Source organism: Nicotiana tomentosiformis, chromosome 11 (genome assembly GCF_000390325.3).
Source record: "Nicotiana tomentosiformis chromosome 11, ASM39032v3, whole genome shotgun sequence".
Taxonomy (NCBI): domain Eukaryota; kingdom Viridiplantae; phylum Streptophyta; class Magnoliopsida; order Solanales; family Solanaceae; genus Nicotiana; species Nicotiana tomentosiformis.
In genome coordinates, this window is record NC_090822.1 from 23,837,551 (window position 1) to 23,860,550 (window position 23,000).

Consider the following 23,000-nt stretch of genomic DNA (forward strand, 5'->3'; position numbering starts at 1 on the left):
TCTTTGAACATCCAGAAAGTTTACCTCATCTTCATCGTCATCTTCCTCATCCTCATCTGATTTAGCCATTAGAGCAAATATGGAATCATATTCAGCTGCTTCACTTTCTACTGCCATCATGGAGCTATCACCTTGATCATCATCATCTCCAGATTCACTGGAGGAGTCTTCCCAATCAGCAAGAGTTTGTTTCACAACATTGTCAGCGGTATCTTTTCTCCTGAACTTTTTGTCAAGAACCTGGTTCCTTTTGACTACTTTGTCTGTGTTGTGTTTGTACTGATCTTGCTTAAGAAGGGGGAAATCCTTGATGAAATGTCTTGGTTTCCCACACTTATGACATAGGTCATAGCCTCTTGTCTTGCTAGAGCTGCCCCTTTTTGGAATACTTCTATTTCTGCGAACCATTTTCTAAAATTTCTTTGTCAGGTAAGCCATGTCGGCATCCTCACCACTTGAGTCATTTTTGTGTGTCTTGAGGACCACGGTTTTCTCCCTTTTGGGCTCTCTTCTCTCATTGTCCTTCTTATTCTTTTCATAAGTTTTCAGATTACCAATGAGTTCATCAATGGTCAGCTTCTGCAAATCCTTTGCCTCCGTGATGGCGTTTACCTTGCTTTCCCAGGAACCAGGTAATACACTAAGTATTTTCCTGACAAGTTTGTTCCTGGGAATGATTTATCCTAGTGAGTGAAGCGCATTGATGATAGAGGTGAAGCAAGTGTGCATGTCCTGGATGGACTCGTCGTCCTTCATTCTGAAGAGCTCACACTCAGTTATCAACATGTCGATCTTCGACTGCTTGACTCGAGTTGTCCCTTCGTGTGCTGTTTGAAGAGCTTCCCAGATCTCCTTAGCACTCTGACAAGCTGAGATGCGGTTGTATTCATCTGGTCCGATGCAACAGACAAGAAATTGTTTAGCCCTGAAATTCTTCTTAATAGCCTTTCTGTCAGCATCCTTGTACTCTTTTCTCATTTTTGGGACTATAGTTGTTCCTTCATCAACAGTTCTCATGGGAACAAAAGGTCTGTCACAGATTATATCCCACAACTCTGAGTCCTCAGCCATAATGAAATCATGCATTCTTGTTTTCTACCAACCATAGTATTGGCCGTTGAATCTAGGTGGTATGTACATTGATTGTCCTTCCTCAAAGTTTGGTGGAGCAGTCATGATGAAGATCTTATCTAGGTGTTAACCTTTTAGAAAGAACCTACTCTGATACCAATTGATAGAAACTAAGGGTCTACCAAACTATGTAGAGAACCAAGTTCTCTATAAGTTCCCACAGAACGCACGCACACAGCAGTAAGTAAATGACATAATGGAATTTTATGTGAAAAACTCCCAACTCACGAGATTAAAAATCATGACCTACCCTTGTAGAATTTCAACTTCACTACTGAGCAAACTTTAGATTACAACCTATTGTAACCAAGGAATTAACCTCTTAATCCCTCACTAACTTGTAATAACTCTATTACAAGCCACTTTGTAATAACTCTATTACAAAGACTAACAACTCGACTAACTCTAGCCAAGACACAAACACACGGCTTATAATTTTACAAAGATTTCCTACACAATGCTTCTAACTAAGCTAAGTAGGAATTACAAGTAAAGTGCTTTAACAAAGGTGCAACACAACTAAGGACATGTAATGACTCAATACAGGAAACTGGTCCTTCGTTATGTTGTTCTTTGTTCTTGATGCCCTTGAGAATCACTTGCAAGATTGAGACAGACTTGAGAGAATACTTGATCGATTCTGAATGTGCAAGTGTTTTGTTTTGCCTTTGCTTGATGTTAATAATTCATTTGTGATATCACTTGAATGATGCAAATAAGTTAGTTAAAGGGCATTCCCATAAAGTTGATTGCTGCACTGTTTTTGTACTGTTGCGTGTGCAGGCATCAACTTTACAACTGTGAGGAGCTAACTTGTACCATCACCAAGGGAACTGGTGGCCATATGTTCCCTCTGTTGTTCCTTTGACTCTGAAGAGTTGAACCACGTCCCCGACTTGAGACTTATTATTCTTTAAGTACTTGAGGATGTGTAACAGGTTCCTTATCTAGTTCTTATCATTAAGTTTGTTAGATCATCAAAAAATAGCAGGGATACATATAACCTATCAGTTTTCCTTTCACAGGATTAACAATATTCGTTCTAGGGTTAATTACATGTATGATCATGTAAATTCCATTTTATTGCATAAAAGTCTAACTCTTTCTTATAATGAAAATTTTACTTCAAACTAAGTATCATAGAAAGGCACACAAAACTACTCTTTGTAATAAAAGAATCACTCATATTTGGCTAAGTATCATAGAAAATTACTAGGAGAAAACAAAGTAAACATAGTGACAATAAAGAAAATATTACTCCATGATACTTAGATAGAGTTGAGTGACTTTTTAGTTATAAAAACTATTAATTCTGAGATACTTAGGCAGAGTTGAGAATACAAAATAGTATAGTAACTTTAGTATAATAAAGTAAAGTAGAGTGATCATATGCTAAATTAATCCTACTTTTAACTATGATAAAAAAGCTAACCCTATCACTAAGACATCATCGTATTATGTTAATTACCTTAAGAGGCATTTATTGGTGTACAAGTGATAGCCAACAACAACAATAACCCAGTATAATCTCACAAGTGGAATCTAGGCAGGGTAGTGTATATGCAGACCTTATCCCTACCATGTGGGTAGAGAGACTGTTTTCGATAGATCTTTGGCACAAGAAGATGAAAAGAGACAATAGAACTGTAACAACAATATATCGAGGCCAGAAAGATAGTACCAACGACCTAAGAATCAAAAAAATAAATAAATAAAATAATATCAATAATCAGAAACAATGGCAAGGTACTAACATACTAAAATAAGACACTAACAGACTAGCCTTATATCCAATACGGTGTAAGAGAAAATAACATGACATTAGAATATATGATTGCGATTAGCCGATGATAAATCATGGCAAAGTAATATGGTAAATATTTTTAAAAAGAGGCTAAAATTCTATATGTGTTGAAAGTCCATCCTTCTAGTCCTATCTTGCTCATTTTGGTCTCTCCAATTTTCATTGCCATTTTAACTCACCTATAGCAACAACAACAACAATAACAAACCTATCATAATCTTATAAATTAGGGTCGAGGGATAGAGTGTACGCAGACCTTACCCCTACCTTATGAAGGTAGAGGTTATTTCCGATAGACCCCTGGCTCAAGGTAAAAATAAAAGAAGAAGATACAACATGTAGTAACATAAAAAAGATTAGGTGATAAGGAGACATGATGAAAGAATAATCGAAACGAAAGGATAAACATAAGATAAAAGAAACCTACAAATAAGAAGGTATGAAAATAAGAGATTAATACTAGTGTTATATACCGACATGAAAATGAGACACTCCCACCTATCAAGGGTCAAGTCCTCAGTAAGCTGAAGTTGCGTCATGTCATGCCTAATCATCTCTCCTCAATACTTCCTAGGCCTATCTTTACCTCTCCTCAACCCTACCATGTCCAACCTCTCGTACCTACTCACCAGGGTATCTATACTCCTCCTCTTCACATGTCAGTACCATCTCAGTCTAGCTTTCCGCATCTTATCCCTCCGGGGGCCACTCCCACCTTGTCTTGGATAACTCCATTCCTAATATTATCTACCCTGGTATGCCCGCACATCCATACCAGCATCCTTATTTCTACTACTTTCATCTGTTGTACATAGGTGTTCTTGACCGGCCAACACTCCACCCCATACAACATAATTGGTGTGACCATTACTCTATAAAACTTACTTTTGAGTCTTGGTGGTACCTTTTTATCACACAAAATTTTGAAAGCGGGGCCCTCATTTCATATATCCCGTTTCGATATGATGCGTGACATCCTCGTCTATCTCTCCATTACTAGAAATTATAGATCTAAGGTACTTAAAACTCCCTTTCTTGGGAATTACTTGTGAATCTAGCCTCACTTCCACATCCTCTTCCTTAGTCATGCCGCTGACTTTACATTCCAAGTACCCCATTTTAGTGATGTTCAACTTGAAACCTTTTGACTCAAATGTTCGTCTCCAGACCTCCAACCTTGCACTAACACCGGCCCACATTTCGTCAATCAATACTATATCATCAGTGAATAACATGCACCATAGCACCTTCCCTTGAATGTGCTGTGTTAGAACATCCATCGCTATGGCAAATAAAAACGTGCTAAGAGAGCGGATCCCTGATGAAAACCCATCACAACTGGGAATGTTTTGAGTCCCCTCCCACCGTTCTAACCCGAGCCTTAGCACCATCATACATATCCTGAATCACTCTAGTATAAGCTACATGCACACCTCTAACCTCCAAACATCTCCATAGCACCTCCCTTGAGACTTTGTCATAAGCTTTCTCTAGATTAATGAATATCATGTGCAAGTCCCTCTTCCTATTCCTATACTACTCCACCAGTCTCTTAATAAGGTGAATGGCTTCAGTAGTCAATCGCCCTGGCATAAATCTGAACTGGTTCTCAGAAATAGATATACTCCTCATCACCCTTACTTTTACCACCCTCTCCTAAACTTTCATTATGTGGCTTAGCAGCCTGATACCCATGTAGTTATTGCAATTTTGGATATCACCCTTATTCTTGTACGCTGGAACCACCGTACTCCACCTCCATTCTTCGGACATCTTCGTCATCCTAAAAATAACATTAAACAACCTAATAAGCCACTCCAAACCTGCCTTGTCCGCGTTCTTCCAAAATTCTACCGGGATCTAATCTGCTAACTCACCTATATAGCACTGGTCGGAAAATCAATCTCATGATCCGTTGAATAAAAAATATTTAGTGGGCGTTTGTACATAAGAATTGTGAAACTCCAGAAAAAGTGATTTTATTTCAACTGAAAATGGTATTTGAAAATTAGAGTTGTGGTTGGACATGAATACAATTTGAAGTTGTTTTTGAATTTTTGTGAGTGGTTTGAAGTAAAAATTTTGAAAAAAAGTTTTTTGAGGTTTTTGAAATCGAAAAAATCTGAAATTCAACTTCAAATAAAATTTAAAAATTTCATGGCTAAACATTAATTCTGAAAAAAAGTGATTTTTTTTCGAAAAAAATGAATATTTTTATGGCCAAACGGACCCTTAATGCACTTTATTAATAATTATATTTTGACAGCAATCCTGAATACCGATCTCCCAAAAATTTAGGGAGCAAACTGGATTTTGTCCACTACAGTAATAGAAATGACATGCTTCTTATTTTTCAACGCCCAAATAAATTATTGGGCTCCATTTGCTCTCCATTATTGAAGTTAATCTTTCTAATTTTCTCAAAAACTGTAGCTTTTCTCATGTGTAATGACAAAGTGAAGAACAAAGACATCGATCGACACCTATCATCATATCCTCGAATTTTCTCAAGGGACAAGGTAGGCCATATTTTAGGAGAAAAAGTGATTATGGAATCCTAATATGAGTTCAACTAGAAAAATCTGCAGGTAATTTAAAAAAAATAGTATCGTACGAAGATTTTTCTATTACATATATAGTACAAGAGAAGAGGGAAATCTAGTTGGACAACAGTGTCAAGTGGCTAATGAACTCAAGCTTGAGACATTACTACTTAAAGTGTGACATCTTGATCATTGGATTAATTTCGTGACAACATTAATAATCTTCTCTTATACCTGGGCGAAATTAGGATTTTAAACTTATAGGTTCAAAATTTTAATTGTTTTAAATTATTGGATTCTAAAGTAATAATTTTTATATATTTAATAAATTTTTATGACAAATAAAAAATTCAAACCAAAGTTCGGCCGAACCCGCTCTAGACACTCTAGTTCCGCCGTTGCTTATGTACTTACTGCACGGTATAGCAAATGACGATGTACTAATGTTATTATTAATCTTTAATCCTTAGTTTAGAATCTTTTTAACAGTCTGGATATATTAAAGGTCCATCATATCGTAGCATTGGCTTTAATATGATATGCAAATTCTCATGTATTATTATTTAACAGAAAGCCGCTTGTTGCGGTTTGAGTGCACTGCAGATACGAGGAATAAAGGATTGTTAATTAGCAGCCAATAGGAAAGGCAGGATTAGAAGCTTATATTCAGTATTAGCCCCTTTAAATTATTAAGTTCTAAATTAATAACTTATAAATTTTTTTTTAAGCCGAGGGTTTATTAAAAATAATCAATCTATCTCCATACGGTAGGGATAAGATCTGCATACAACTACCCTCCACAGACTCCACTATGCAAGATTATATTGGATATATTGTTAATGCTTTTGTACATATTTATTATTTTTAAGACAAATATAAAATTTGAATCAAACCTAATAAGTTCGGTCCAAGTCAAAAGCTATATATTTGAACTCAGCCCCTGCTTGTTGATTCTATAGGGGAATGAGAACTTGAGTTTCGAGAACGCTAATGAGGGATTTGCTATGTTACATTGGGTTTGGTGACCCTAGCGGATAAGGACACTTTACCTACTATTTTATTCTTTTTCGTTCTCTATTTTTATTGTGTTATTTTCATAATTAAAATGTTTTGCCCTCATTTCTGTTATTGTTTCCTAATTTGATAAGCAATAACTTTGTTAATATAGTTCTCGTGTATTTGACTAATTGCTTTAGCAACAACGTGGTAAATTTGTCGAAAATATTTGAAAATGAAAGGGAGGTTTTTCTAGAAGAAGTAAACTGATATTGGACACTCTTTCACATAAATTAAAAATAGTGTCTCTGCTGCTTCTCGGGTTATTGTTACTTCATTATTTATGACCCGTCGGATTTGGAAGTCAATACTGTGAGTTTTACGACTATACGTTTAGAAGCTCTTGTGATAGTTGTAACAAAAAATAACCTTGTACGTACCTTTCACATTAATTTAAGCAATTAAATGAGAAGAAGTATACAACTTCTTTTTCTCTTTATGCTCATAAGCTTGCCAAGTGAAGCTCCAGAAAACAGGTAGGAAAACTAAACTTGTTTACTTACTCTCAGTCAAACAATTACAATTGTATATCCTGACTTAAAGAAATGGTAGAACTCACGTGACGAATAATACTTAATTGTATTACTACAAGAGTGAGAACACTTTTTTCTGGGGGGACAACTTTTATGTTTTCTTTCGCTGAAAAGTCAAAATACTATTAAGCGAAGGCCCGAGAACCATCTGAAAAAGTTAAACTGGCTGGGTAGTGCCTCGATTTTTCTCATAATTTGTAAAGTTGGCCATTAGTAGGTATGGGGATCGTTATCAACTGATTTTTTTTTAAAAAGAAAAACATTAATGTCTCAACAATTCTATCTTGTCCAAAAGCAATACAAAGTTACAAATGCCTGTATCACATCCATCAGGTGTATAGTATGTAGGTGGTGCCATAACTTTCGGGTAAGATCTTATAGACCAAGTAAAAAAACAGTCCGTTACACAAGAAATCTAACGTTCACGTATAGTCCGAAGAAGGATCGTAATTCAAGAAGTATGACGTATACAACCTACCCTAATGCATGCATTAATGATTATTTTCACAACTCGTACTTGTGACCACAGAAACAACTTTACTGTTACTCAAAAGACTCTCTTACTTTAACGAAAAAAGTGCACATAAAAATTAACATAAATAACGAAACAAGGGGGGAAAAGTGCACGTAAATAAAAGACACATTACATTTGGTTCGGATGATTGGCTTCAAACTCACTTTAGATGTTCGAATTTCTGTTATTATGTCGTTTCAGTTCATTCAATTTTATTCCAAGAAAAGCGCCAAAAGAGAGACCAAGAAATTGAACCTTGACATACAGAATATTACATAGGATGTTTATGTCTATGGACTCAACAGTGTCATTGACTTGCGATAGCAAGTAACTGCCTGAACCAATCAAACCTAATATGATAATTTAAAAAGATAAACAAACAAATTGTTATAAGCAGTTAAACTATACTAATAGTTGTATAAATTGTCAGTTTATATAACTTAAAAATTCAAAGGATGGAGCTGCTCAATTCAACTAGAAAATTAAGAACAAGTCGTCCTCCACCACGATGAAGTACTCCAAATAAGACCTAGCCTTGTGACGCCGGATTCAGCTGAATGCAATATTTTTTGACGTGAAACATAAATTTATGTGTAAAAATTCACGAAAGTTACAACAGATAATAAATATGATCCATAATTTTTAGCATAAAAAAAGTTCAATGCAAAAACTTTAAAGATTAAACCATAGTTTTAAATCCTAAATCCGCATCGGACAATCTCCAAAGTACCAAATCCTGCAAAGCCAGGAGCTTGATCGAATCAAAGAGTTCAATTTCGACAACACAAGGGAAACAGACCACGTTGTTAGGAAGCTTCCTTAATTTGGCCAAGGCCTAAAGGTATTTGGAGTATGTTTTGGTCCACGAGCAGGACACATGCCATTCACACATTTCTGTGGCGGGGTTAATTGGGTCAACTAGTCTGACCAAGATTTGGGCAATGAAATGGACAAGTACGTGGCTACTCAAATCTGCCACATATATTGTTTTCCCTATTCCAAATTCACTAAATTTAAAATATCTCGATTGCTACGAGGACTCGAATCCAAGACCTTTATTAAGAGTTGGAAACACTGAGAATACAATACGCAGAGGTGAAATGGGAGTCTCTAACAATGAATGCAGAATGCAATATGCTGAAAATTAATTAGGAGCCTGAATCCCAATTAGCATTAAGACAGTTGGCTTTGTCATTAGAGTTACAAGCACAGTCAATGCAAAGAACTTTTTGCGACCATGTATAGGTAAACTTCCTTAAAATGTAAAATTTATAATCTTAAAACAACAAATAAAAACTACCTGAAGGTTTAAAAATTCCTTAATACCGACAATATATTTATTTTTCTGATACCGAGCTATAAACAGTCAATTGGAAAACCTCGATTTTGTAAATTCTCATAACTGAGCACAACTACAAAAGTTTCATATATTCTTGAGCAAATGAACAACTCTCAAACACTATTTCAGATAAATAATTACACTTATAGGATGCTGTTCAAAAAATTGAGAGTAGAAATTACAAGAGGAAAATAGGGAGATCAAGAATACAAAACCAAACGCTTAGAACAGAGAGTACAGAGATACTTCCTCTTGAACCTAAAGCAAATAGGGAGAAAGCAAAATCTGAAACGGCCTTCTACATCTACAGCTTGTACTTTTCCTCCACAACAAGGACAAGCCCCTGGTGCTACTTTTCTTCCTAGCTCTTTCTCATCTTCTTCACATACACATGAGAACAAACACATCTTCTCTTCTTTTACTACTATTTATTTCTTCTCACTGCAATTTCTCTCCTTAAAATTGAAATAAAAAGGGGGAAATAGTATTCTTTTTTCTTGAGGAGTTTTTGCTGGAGCGAGGTGAGAGAGAAAGACAAAAGGGTTTTCCGTGTATACGATGTTTTGTTGAGATTTTTGAGCGTATGAGAAGTTGTATGGCTTATGTGTGTGTTGTGTATATATAGAAGCATATACCTCCTGTTCTGTGCATATAACAGTCGTCCTATTTATTTCTTTCCTAATCTGTATATAATACTAATATTTTTATATTTAAAATAAATTTAACTCATTTTTTTTTTGTTTTTAATAATAAATTTTTACAACGACACTAATATTATAATATATATTAAATCATAAATTTTAGAAGTATTTTTTTTAATACTCTGTTACCAATTCAACATGATGGGTTAAAATAATGGGATCTTTACCTAAATAATCGACCAGATGCAATATTTATTTTTATAGCAATATACATATATTATATAATTATTATATATGATTATACATATGTTATACATTAATTAATTATATATATATATATATACTTATTTTTTTAGTTTAAACGGTTGGATTAATGACTATTTAAGTTAATTCTTTTAAAATAAAACGGCTGAAATATAATATATATTTTGTTTTTATATATATATATATATATACGCGTTCTTTAGGTGGGCGGAGGCTGTCCTCCGAAAAAACGGAGAGATTTCGAGAAGATTCGGCGCCCGCAGTTTTAAGAAGCTTTGTGGCTAAGGCTAACTCTCGCATAAAGTAAAGCCAAACAGGCAGCAGTCAGTAGTGTTATTTTGTTTTTGTTTTTGTTTTTGTTTTTTTTGCTAATAAAACGACATGCTATTACAATAAACAGAGATAAGAAGGATAATTTCGGTTTTGATAAAGGAAGGAGGAGTGGTGTGATACTGTGATTTTGTTGACAAATGGTACGTTATGTGGTATAAATAAGTAGGGGTATTCTAGACCAACCAAAAAAAATTAAGCAAATTGACCTAAAAAATTGATACTACTGTATCTATGGTTTGATTTGAATCAATTTTGTGTTAAGTTTATATTTTGAACAAACTAAGAAGTTGGTTTGATTTGGTGTTAACCCAAATTAAAGGACTAAATCATAATTATAATCGATAATAAATAATAGTGATATCCGAATCAACCTAGCATGACTATCTGATGATTCTGCCACTAAATTATAGTTTGGTAAAATAATATACTCCATATATCGTCATAAATTTAATTTTTAATTTCTTATCATTACGTCTTCGGCATATGGTTTTGGGATTCATTATAAATGTGGTCTTTCTATAAAATATACTTGCGATATTCATTCAACTAACTAAAGATGGATAAAAGTTAGTTCTTCCTATCACAAACATCAGACTTTTGACAAATTTACTTTGTTTTACAATTTGTCAATTAGAAAATATTTTTTCAAAACTTTTTTTTTAAAATTCCAATTAGTGGAGTTTTCTCCTCATTGGCAAGGTACAATCTTGAACTCTTGACCTAGTACTGGAAAAACTCCCTCAACCACTTTGTTCAAGAGTGGCCGCTCTATTAATTAGGTGAAATGCTTTAGATGAATAATACTTTAGAAATAAACTCTTCTTATTAAAATTATAAAGAAGTGTATAGCATCCTTAAAATACAGATAATATGAATCGGATTGAGTAAATTATCAAGTTTATGCTGAACTGCGACACTTACTCTTAAACTAGAACATTAATTCGATATTTTATCAACATATGAAAAAAGCGCCTAAAAAAGTTCTTATTCTATTCGTCAAATGCTTGTCCAAGCGCCTAGAAAACCAATATTGTGAATTTGAAGGTTCGTTAGCAGCTCATCTAATTGTTGTAATAGATTAATCACCTACTCTTCTCTTCACCCTGTGGTGGGGGATCTAACCCAGGGGGAATCTAGTATTCATTTTGTAAGTTTATTTAAATTCAATACTTTCGATTCCGAACTTGTATATGTGTTAAAGAAAGTTATTAAGAGCATAAATTAAAGATTTTAAACCCTGTAATTTAGGGGAATTTGACATTCCATGACAATCTGGTCCAATAATTGGCGTAAAAAAGGAGTCAAACTCAAAAATACCCAGATTTACAAGTGATAATTGAAAAATAGTAACAGTTTCAAAAGTAATCAAAATTTAGCCACTTTTCATGTAAAGATAAATCTGAACGAAAACATTGTTCAAATTCCGGAAAATATTCCAGCATAATATACTGAAGTTTCAGTATATTATCCTGGAACAACAACAACAACAACAACAACAACAACAACAACAACAACCCACTATAATCCCACAAGTGGGGTGTGGGGAGGGTATGATATACACAACCTTACCCCTACCCTAGCAGGGCAGAGAGAATGTTTCCGATAGACCCTCGACTAAAGAAGATGAAAGAAGCCCTGATAGTAAGTAATAGCAAGACACTACATCATTAGAAAACTAAATCGAAGATAGAAACAAAGAATATGAAAGAGGTACCGATAATAAGTAATAGAAAGATAATATATTTAGAAAACTAAATTCAAGGCAGCAAACGAGAATATGAACGAAGTACTGCCAGCAAACTACAGAATTACTGATGACAAGTAATAACAGAACAAGACATGCGAATATAGCACACTAAGGAAAAAAGGGTACCGTACTAGCACTAATACTATCGAACTATAAAAGTCAAAGAGAAATGCACGACTACCTACTAACCTTCTAACCTAATCTTCAACCTCCACACCCTTCTATCTAGGGTCATGTCCTCGGTTAGCTCAAGCTGCGTCATGTCCCGCATGATCACCTCTCCCCAAGACTTCTTTGGCCTACCTCTACCCCTCATCTCACCTCCTAAGGCCAACCTCTCACATCTCCTGACTGGGGCATCTGTGCTTCTCCTCTTAACATGCCCCAACCATTTCAACCCCGCCTTATACATCTTAGCCTCCACAGGGGCCACTCCTACCTTGTTCCGAATAACTTCGTTCCTAATTCTATCCAACCTAGTATGCCAACACATCCATCTCAACATCCTCATCTCAGCTACTTTCATAAGCTGGAACTCCAGTATATTATGATGGAGTTCCGGTATAAATTATACCGGAACTCCATCATAATATACTGGAGTTCCAGCTTAATATACTGGTCCAGCATATTATGCCGGAATTTCATACACATGTGCTCCAATCTCTAGTATATTATGCTGGAACTTTCCGTGCGCTGGAGTTCCAATATAATATGCTGGAAGTTCATACACAGGTGCACCAATCTCCAGTATATTATGCTGGAACTTTTCGTGTTGCAGCAAAATAGTGGCTATTTTTTAATGACTTTGCAAACGCTGGCTATTTTTTAATTATCAGTCCGAAAATTGGCTAGCCCGTGCTATTGTTATGTACAAAATCTATTTTTTGGATTTGGCACCTAGTAGCCCAAATTGACTATTTTCCTTCTTTGTGTATATCAACATGTATATCAAAATTTTATTTTTCTTCTGCATATCTCAGTATATAACACATTTATAGATGCTTTGTTCTGAGATTTTGAGACTTAAAATCGTCAATTATGACAATGTATCTCACAATATATATCGTGATATCATTGTATATCACACATTCGACAACGTATATCACGATATATAATATGTATGGAATGTATATTACGATAATGTATATCACGATATAATATGTATGGCGATATACACATTAGTGGAGAATTGAATGTAATGTTGATTCCGGATCTAGCTCAAATGTATATAAAATGATAGATATTGAGAGCCCGAGGACAGGTTTTTCGGGAACGATGATGATAAGAACAACAAGCTAGAGAGAGAAAAATAGTATCAAGATGTTGTTTTAGAATATATCTTTTGATGTCCAGAAAATCGTGTCTTACAATGATAGTTGAGCATATTATTTATAGCTTAGTGGGCATAATGGTCGGGCCCACCATTAATGGCAGTTATTGGAATGTGATAATGGAAGCCTAACGGTAAACATAAATGCCCAAATTTCTGTAATGAGTCGTTACCCTTTAATGCTGTGGAATATTCTTCATTAAATGCTAGCGGACGCAAAATGTTTAATGTCTTTATGGACTTGCCTTTCTCGGTGACACACGAGGTAGATGTGCCTGGTTTTTCGTCCTCCCGACTTCGATTCCACGTGTCCCCTTTCTTTAATGGCCACGTACCGTGACATTTTTTACTCAATACAGATAGTCCCCCTACTTTTCGGTGACATAACTTTGTGTTACCGGGAAGTTGGTGAGAATCTTCTTTTGGCGGGAATTACTATAATTTCTTTTGAAGGTTACTAACGGTTGATTAGACGCCGGTTTCTCCGCATTTAATGCCTTGAACACGTGTCCTCCTATGATTTAGCACGCCTTTTGCTGGTTATCGAGGTAATTGGAGCCATGTATTTTAGCCGCCCAAAATTTTTACCTATACGTATCGACTCCCTTTTCCTTTAGGTTTCACCAGTTGCTTGAACTTCCAACCTGCATCCCTGTTCTACATCTCTTTTCTAATTTCTTCCAAACACATAACGTTTTCTTCCCCTCTTCCAATGGCTTCTTCATCTAAACGTTCTGGTTCTTCGAAGAATAAGAACAAAAATGAAGATTATGATCCTTCAACAGTGAGTTCCATAATACCCAAAAGGCTCAGTACTTTGAAGGATTTGGAGGAGAAATTTTCCACCGATAACCCCCGTACATGGGCGTAGCAGGTATTCATCTTCTATTCGTCCTTCCAGTATCCCTACTATGAAGGAAGACTGGTGCTGCCTGAATTTGGACATCATCGCTCCCGACCTATCGGAGTGAGTTATCCTTCCTAGAGAGGGTTTCACATATTTTTACACATACCCTTTTACCTTGGGCACGTTCACTTTGAGTGGGGAGCTTGATTCCATGATAGCAGAATTTTGTCTTCACTACCAGGTATGTTTGGCACAGGTAAGAACCTCTGTGTGGAGGACGGTTGCCTGCCTTTGGCGCTTGTGCTTTGGCACCAGAGAAGAGCTCACATGATGAATCTGTACTTCCCCAAGATCTTCCGCGGGGGGATGATAAATTTTTGGAAGTGTGGTCACCATGCTTTGATTTCTAGCATGGATGATGGCAGCGACCGAGGGTGGATGGAACGGTTTGTTACAGTTGCCTCCGGTGATATTATTCCAACAACGGACTCATCCTTTCCGGTTGCTGGGAACCGTTCCCGTAAGTTTCTTTCAATATGTTCTCCCCTCCTAAATGCTTTTTACGCCTGTATTGATATTTCAACTTCTGTATGTTATAGAGACTCGATGGGTCCCACAGGTGGTAGAAGGCTTGGACAGGTGGGTTCAAAAGATCTTGGACATTACCATGCCCGAAATCCGCTTGTGAAAAGAACTGTCCATCAAATATGGGTGGAAGGCCAAAAATCATGGTAACTATAATTTGCTTTGTTTTGGTTTTTGTATATATGGAATTTGGCTTAATCTCCTGACTTGTTTGTCAAATTAGGTCTACACCCGGGCTCAGTCGAGATCCCTGAAGAGGATGTTTTGACCGACCCTGCTGATGCGGTGAGGCTGCTCCAGGAGGCGCTTTCTCGAACGAGTGCCTCCGGGTCTACTCCGGGCACAAATATTTCCTCACGGAGTCCCCGACCAGAGAACAAGCAACCAAAAAGAAGGCGTTCTTCTGCGGCCGGGGAGAAGAATAAGAGGGCAAAGGTTGATGCCCCCGAATTATCCCTGGTGGCGACGTTGGCCGGTCCTCCCTCCGGGCCGGTCATAGACACCGTAGTGATTGATGATGAAGAAGCTAGTGATGAGAGAGTTTCTCTTCATAGAAGACAACGATTCTTAGCCTCTCAACAGGATGCTCAACCTGTTGATGCAGTCATATCCACCAAGGATGATGTTTCGGCACTTTGGGGAGAGTTTGATTTGGTGGAAAATGCAACTCCCGTTCTCGGTCCCCAATCGTTGTGCCTCGTACTACGAGGCAGAGTACCAGGTCCTTGCCGTCCTTGATTGGTGAGCACCCAACAACCAGTGCTTCCTTCGATGCAGTCGTTTCCCGTTCTTCTCCTTTACCAACTTTATCACCACCTTCTTCGCCACCAGCAACTCCTACATCTTTTCCATCTTCATCCTCGCTTCCCCCAACAACATTATCTCCAACGGCCGCACCTGGCCGTGCTGAAGGAGTTCCTCTTCCCCAGTCTCCTGTTCATGGGAATTTGGGGTAAAATTATGTTGTCCCTTCTGAAGATCCTCAGAGGAGGAGGAATGTTACCCTCTCAGTCTCTACCGGGTGCAACCTTCTTTCCCGGCCGGTGGAGCTTGAGAATTACCCGAAGCCCCTGGCTTCAGAGAAGGATTGGGAAAATATTCAGACACTCTCGGGAGAGTGTTTGTTGAACAATGCCATGCGTAATGCCGCAAGCCGCAATGGTATGTTTCTATCTTTCTCTGTTATTTTCCAGCTTCTGATTGAGTGCATTTAAAATTTTTTCCTCTTCTTATCTTGCAGGCTAATTTTCTTGCTTCCGAGGGAATACGAAGGTTAATCCACGAGAAGGAGGAACTCTCTTCTGAACGGGATCAACTTTTGGCTGAACGTGATCGGACTGTTCTTTGCCTCTCGGAACTGGAAACTAGGGCCACTGAGGCTGATGTTTTGGAAGCTCGTTTGCAACAAAGTGAGCAGGAAGTGGTAGCCCTCAGCCAGGAAGTTGGGTCGCTGAGGGCCGGTTTTGATGAAGTCAAGGCTAAATGGGATGAGGTCCAGAATGCAATTTTTGCTGCCAATGATCGTGAGGCTACTGCTGCTGAAAGGGTAACTAATTTAGAAGCAGCCTTGAATTCTAAGGCCGAAGAACTTGCTGCCGCAGGGGCGAGACATGCCCAGTTGGAGAAGAAGTATAAGAAAACTATCGAGCATAACAGGCTCTATAGTTCAACTATCCATGATCTCGATGTCAGTCTCCGATCTGCTAGGTCCGCTCGGGACAATCTTTCTGCAGAGATCGCTTAACTCAAAGAAGAACTCAGGAACCGGGAGGCTTTCCTCATTGTTGAAAAAACTTATGCCATGTACAGCATGAGGAGAAATACCTTGAAAAGAGCCAAAGCTGGCATTTTTGATATTGATGCCGAAATTTCTAAGGCAAGCGAGCTTGAGTTGGCTGCAAAGAAAGGACTCCCAGCGCAGTCTGATGCTCAAGGTTCTTCTTATTCTGGTTCCGACATTTCGGACACTGAAGAGGAATAGGAAGGCGATGATGCCAAAGATCAAGCCGGGGAAGATGTTGAACCATCGGTTGAAACGGCTACTATTCCCGTGGATATGGATACTTCTCTTCCTCCTGATTCCAGTGACGATGTAGCTTAGATTTTTCTTTCCGTGTTTTGTATTTCTTTTGGCACATTCTTGTAAATGAAGACATATTTTTGTTCGAATGTTTGATCGAGTCTTACTTTTGCTTGAATGTCTGATCATATTTTTCTGTATGTGGTCTCGGATGCATTTTCTTTGATGCATTTCTGTCTCCGAGAATTATCCCTTTTACATGCGGGTTTTAATAAATATTTGCGCAGGTTTGGTTTTTGCGTCTTTTTCATATGTGGATTCAGGTGTATTTTTCCCCGATAGTATTTTTGGTTCCGGGCATATATTCTTCCGAAACAACCCTTTAATGGGAGGATTTTTATAAGAGAGGGCCCTCTTATGTTTACGGTGCTCTTGAAAAGGACGTCTCCTGTTCATTACGATATTAACATTTGAAGTACTTGTTTAACTTTCAAATGACAAAATTAGCTCATCGTTTAGACAAGAAACAAGATAAAAGCAAAAGGATTTCATTTCATTCCTTCTGTTTTCATAGTTTACATAGGTATTTTGCTACGTAGAAAAGAAGTTGCTATGACTTGTGGCTATCTTGTACAACTTGTTTCTTCGGGGTTGTCTGTGCAGTCCGCGGTCCCGATGGCATGTGGCATTCAGTGTTGTCTTGATGGATTTTCGTTCCTGGTTGACGTGGCATTCAGTGTTGCCTTACTGGATTTTCATTCCCGATTGACGTGGAATTCAGTGTTGCCTTGTAATCATATCATTATCCCCCTCCAGTGTTCTAGTGCGAAGAATGCAAGTTGGAATAGTGGAAGTCTTGTATCTTCGAAGGTTCCACCAATGAATTGTTGTAGCCCTTTGCTCGGTAACATATTTTGCTTTCCCCTTAGGAATTCATGCTGTCGAGCGAAAGAATACCTAACAATCCTCTAGTGGTTTGTGCTCGTGAACGATCGTGTAACCTTTGTTCGGTAGCAAACTTAACTTCCCGGTGGGAATTTGCTATCGAAGCAAAGATTACCTTACCGTCCCTGAGTGGAGACTTGTTTGTTTGCCTTGTCATCAAAGGTCTTATTACTGCTATTTTTGTAGTATGCTTGTGGTCGCTGCCTCGTTAAAATCCTTGCATGAAAAAAACCCAATTGGGATAAAAAGGGGAACGAAGGATAAAAGAGTGCAACACATGCTTTCCATTTGACTGTTGTTTGTGAGCAGTAATATTTTTTGAGATGAGCCATGTTCCAGTTGCTGGGCAACTTGTCTCCGTTGCAGTTTTCCAACTCGTATGACCCTTAGAGCCTAATTTTCCGGCATTGAATTCTCGGTTGTTCTGAGTCACCTTCCTTAAGACCAAGTCTCCCACTTTGAGATAACAAAGGTTAGTTCTTTGATTATAATATCGCTCCATTCTCTACTTTTGGGCTGCCAGTCTGACATGCGCTAATTCCCTGCGTTCCTCGAGCAATTCCAAGTTGATTAGCATCGCCTCGTTGTTTGATTCTTCATCTGCCTGGAAATACCTTAAGGTTGGCTCCCCTACTTCCACCGGTATTAAAGCTTATGCACCGTACACAAGGAAAAAGGGGGTTTCTCCTGTGCTTGACTTGGCCATTGTCTGGTAGGCCTATAACACTCTTGGTAACTCTTTGGGCCAGCGGCCTTTTGCTGCTTCTAGCCTTTTCTTTAGATTTTGCACAATTGTTTTGTTTGTTGACTCCGTTGTCCGTTTGCGCTCGGATGGTAAGGTGAAGAGGTAGTCCTTTTTATCTTCAAATCTTCGAGGAATTTCGTAACTTTTGCGCCGATAAATTGTGGCCCGTTGTCACATGAACTCTCTTTCGGTATTCTGAACTTGCAAATTATGTTTTCCCACAAGAAGTCGACCACTTCACGTTCTCTGATCTTTTGATAAAGACATGCTTCCACCCATTTGAAAAGTAGTCAGTCAAAATCAAAAGAAACCTTACCTTTCTAGGAGCCGGTGGTAATGGTCCAACGATGTCCATTCCCCATTTCATGAACGACCACGTGAAAAGAACTGAATGCAGGGGTTCCGTCGGTTGATGTACTAGTGGTGCGTGGTATTGGTACTTTATCACATTTTCATACGTAGTTTTTGGAATCTTGTTCCATACGGGGCCAGCAATATCCTACTCGGACTAACTTCAGCACCAAAGAATCTGCGCCCGAGTGGTTGCCGCATATTCCTTCATAAACTTATCTCATGACATAATTGGCTTCTGATGCTCCTAAGCACCGGGCCAACGGGCCTTGAAAGGATTTTCTGTACAACTGGCCTTTCCCGAAGCTATACCGCGCAACTTTGGTGCGCAATGCTCTTGATGCATTGGGTTCCTCGGGCAATTTTCCAAGCTTGAGATAATCAATTATCTCATTTTTCCAGTCCCACACTAGACTGGTCGAATTTACCTCATAATAACTCTCTGTGCCCAAGGCTGAGTTCATTAGTTGTACTACCGTACCTAATTTCGGTCCTCAGATTTCTGTTGATGAGCCCAGATTTGCTAATGCATCTGCTTCCACGTTTTCTTCCCTCGGGATGTGGGTTATTGACCACTCTCGGAATCGTGATAATAAGGCCTGAACCTTTACCACATATCGTTGCATTCGCTCATCTTTGGTGTCAAAAATTCTGTAAACCTGATTTACCACCAGCTGTAAGTCACATTTGATGTTGATGGTTTCGGAATCGAGCCCCCAGGCCAATTTGAGCCATGCAATCAAAGCTTCATACTCTGCTTCATTGTTAGTTAGAGGAATCATTTTGATGGCTTGCCTTAAGGTTTTTCCCGAAGGCGTGATCAAGACTATTCCGAGCCCGGACCTTTTCACGTTTGTATCTCCATCCGTGAATAAGGTCCAGGCTCCCGGTGCCAGTTCTGACACCATTATTGCCTCTTTGGCGGCCAGAGGCAATAGTCTTAGGGTGAAATCGGCCACGAAGTCACCCGGGACTTGTGATTTAATCGTTGTCCTTGGTTTATACTCTATGTCAAACTCGCTCATTTGAATGGCCCATTTGGCCAATATTCCTGAGAGTTCGGGTATATGGAGTATATTCCTCAAAGGAAAAGTAGTCACCACCGTTATGGGGTGGCATTGGAAGTAGGGCCTCAGCTTTCGGGCGGCTACCACGAAAGCTAAGGCCAACTTTTCCAGAAGTGGTTAGCGGGTTTATGCTCCCGTTAAAATCTTGCTAACGTAATATGTGGAGAATTGCATACCTTTTTCCTCCCGGACTAAAACTGCGCTTACCGCAACTTCTGAGACCGCCAGGTAGACCAGCAATGTTTCTCCTTCTTTAGGTTTCGAGAGCAATGGAGGGCTTGACAGGTTCCTCTTCAATTCCTTCAAGGCTTACCGACACTCTGGCGTCCACTTGAAGTTGTTTTTATTTTTGAGCAGTGCGAAGAAGCGATGACACTTTTCTGATGATCGGGAAATGAACCTGCTCAAAGCCGCTAATCTGCGTGTGAGTCTCTGTACTTCCTTTACATTGAATAGTTGATCCGGGATGTCCTCTATGGCCTTGATTTTGTGGGGATTCACCTCAACTCCTCTTTGTGAGACCAGGAATCTTAAGAATTTACCTTATCCGACCCCGAACGCACACTTCTCGGGGTTAAGCTTCTTATTGTGCTCCCTCGGTTTGTCAAACGTTTCTTGCAGATGTCTCAGGTGGTTACCTGCATGCAGGGACTTAACGAGTATATCGTCTATATATACTTCCATAGTTTTTCCTATTTATTTTTCAAACATCTTATTTACGAGCCGTTGGTAAGTGGCTCCGATATTTTTTAGTCCGAAGGGCATTACGTTGTAACAATATGTACCATAATTTATTATAAACGAAGTCTTTTCCCGATCTTCTGGGTTCATCTTGATCTGATTGTACCCAGAATAGGCATCGAGGAAACTCATTAACTCGTGCCCGGCCGTAGCGTCGATCATTTGATTAATATTTGGCAATGGGAACGAGTCCTTCGGGCATGCCTTATTAAGATCTTTATAATTTACGCATACGCGAAATTTATTACTCTTCTTAGGAACTAGTACCATATTAGCTAGCTAGTCCGGATGTCTTACCTCTCGGATTGAACCAATCTTAAGTAGACGGGTTACCTCTTCTCTGATGAATTTATTTCTTGCTTCGGCAATAGGGCGCTTCTTTTGCCTTACCGGAGGTATGCTCGGGTCCAAGCTTAACTTGTGCACGACTATCTCTGTTGGTATTCCTATCATATCCTCGTGCGACCATACAAAACAATCAACGTTAATTTTAAGGAATTCAATAAAATCTGACCTGAGCTCTGTGTGTAGTCCTCTTCCCAAATGGAATTTCCTTTCTGGGAATTTTTCAAACAGTGCAGCCTGCTCTAGTTCTTCTGCCGTGGGTTTCATTGCGTCCGTTTCTTCCGGTACTTGTAAATACCTTGGTATATGATATTGCTCCGACTCTCTTGCCCCCGGGGAAATTTCCTCCGGTTCGGGGGCGGAAGCCGGTTCCGGTAACTGCTATGCCGTAGGTTTCTTTCCTTTGCTCTGGGAGGTCGATATTGCGTTCATCTTTCTTATGGCCAGTTGATCACCTCTCATCTATTTGATCCCCTCAAGTGTGGAAAATTTCAGCAATTGGTGGTACATAGAAAGCACAACTTTCATCTCGTGCAGCCACGGCCTTCCCAAGATGATATTATAGCCCATGTCTCTATCTACTACTTCTAAGAGAGCCGTCTTTGTTACGCCCTCGGCCTCTATGAGCAGTAAAATATCCCCTCGGGTTGTTACGCTTGCGAGGTTGAATCCAGCAAGGAGCTTTGTCACCGGGATGATGCTCCCGGTGAGTTTAGCTTGATCCAGAACTCTCCATTGTATGATATTAGCAGAACTTCCTGGATCCACTTAAACACGTTTAATTTTAAAGTTTAACACATTTAAAGAGATTACTAGTGCGTCATTATGCGGCAGTAGTAGTCCGTCCGTATCTTCATCCGTAAATGTTATATCTTCTTCCCAAAGCCTGATGGTAGGCTATAATCCTGTATTTTAGTCTCTTATTGCACTCTAATTTACTGCACTTTACCCATGTTGAGCTTTAATTAGTAGCGTTTTACACTTATTATGTGTTTTATACTGTGTAGGAGTGATTCCGAGTTATTTAGATGTTATGAAATGAATTCAAGCTATTCTGGAGCTTTGAAGTCTGAGTAAAAGTCCAAGGATTAAGTTGGAATCGTGTTCGGAGATCAACGGATGATAGTGCACTTTAAGAACGAAACGAAGAATCGAACAGGCATACTGCGCATTATCCAGTAAAATGCACATAACGTTTTGCTTAGAAATCCGTTTGGGCTCCATATTATATCGTTGGAAATCTATTTAAAAGAGCTACAACTTTTATGCTTTACATTTTCCCAAATTCCTAACTGCCGCGGCGCGAGGCGCAGCGCGGCTGTGCAAAATGTGCCCAGAAAGTGATTTTGCAAATGTTCTGGAATTCTCCACAAGCGCGCCGCATGGTGCGGCGCGGTAGTGCAAAATTCTTAGAGTATGTTCCCAATGCTACTAAAAGGGTGTTTTCGTTTGGGGTTTATTTAGGGGATAGTTAAACACGGGAAAAATACCATTTCTGCACTTTTGGATAGATTTCGACCTAGGGAGGCCAAGGAGGCTAAGGAGGAGTTTGAAGAGTACAAGCACAAGGATTTCATCATTCCTTCCACACTCAAGATCCGGGTTTGGATTGTATTTATGTTTCCATCTACTTTTATTTCATTTGTGAAGAACTTCTCCATGTCTATGGAGTATAACCTTTTGGTTTTTGATGGATTTGGTGTATTGATGATTATTTGTTGATTATAACTCTATTTTTATGTATTTGAATCATTTTGGGAAGATTAAATTGTTGCACCTATGTTCACTTGTTCTTATAATCGAGAGAGATATAACTTGTGATATATTTGCACTATATTGTTGGTTGAATTCATAGATTCTTCGAAGTAATCAAAAGAGGCTAGTTGAATCCTTGATTAAACCTAGTTAGGAGGATAATCGAAAGAGGTTATCCTAAAGACCAATCCATTACAAATTATTGCATATCTTCACCGAGCTTAAATTGGTTCATATTGTGAGGTTGAGAGTTAATCAAGAGAGGAGTTTCTACTAAACAATTGTACTGATAATTGAGTGAATTCGAGAGACTCACTTGATCATTAGTAGTAAATTATCTAGAATTAGATCCCAACAATTATCT

The 23,000-nt window shown here is 38.5% G+C and overlaps 3 protein-coding genes across 3 annotated transcripts; 1 reads left to right on the forward strand and 2 right to left on the reverse strand.

Annotated features, from left to right (window-relative positions):
* Window positions 1–3,873: 3,873 nt before the first annotated feature.
* LOC138901145 (uncharacterized) lies at window positions 3,874–4,215 on the reverse strand. The gene has a single exon (XM_070188885.1). The coding sequence runs from the start codon at window positions 4,213–4,215 to the stop codon at window positions 3,874–3,876; it is 342 nt and encodes a 113-aa protein (XP_070044986.1).
* A 4,769-nt stretch (window positions 4,216–8,984) lies between these two features.
* On the reverse strand, window positions 8,985–9,532 carry LOC104088718 (uncharacterized). Its single transcript, XM_009593440.4, has one exon. The coding sequence runs from the start codon at window positions 9,325–9,327 to the stop codon at window positions 9,121–9,123; it is 207 nt and encodes a 68-aa protein (XP_009591735.1). The 5' UTR covers window positions 9,328–9,532; the 3' UTR covers window positions 8,985–9,120.
* A 6,278-nt stretch (window positions 9,533–15,810) lies between these two features.
* Window positions 15,811–16,648, forward strand: LOC138901146 (uncharacterized). The gene is made up of 3 exons (XM_070188886.1): window positions 15,811–15,828; window positions 15,908–16,374; window positions 16,477–16,648. Exons 1-3 carry the CDS (start codon window positions 15,811–15,813, stop codon window positions 16,646–16,648), a joined length of 657 nt encoding a protein of 218 aa, XP_070044987.1.
* Window positions 16,649–23,000: the final 6,352 nt, after the last annotated feature.

Coding starts and splice junctions, on each gene's coding strand:
- LOC138901146 (XM_070188886.1), top strand. Junction 16,375..16,476: donor GTCAGTCTCCGATCTGCTAG/GTCCGCTCGGGA, acceptor TGCCATGTACAG/CATGAGGAGAAATACCTTGA.
- LOC104088718 (XM_009593440.4), bottom strand. CDS start 9,327: ATGTGTTTGTTCTCATGTGTATGTGAAGAAGATGAGAAAGAGCTAGGA.
- LOC138901145 (XM_070188885.1), bottom strand. CDS start 4,215: ATGGATGTTCTAACACAGCACATTCAAGGGAAGGTGCTATGGTGCATG.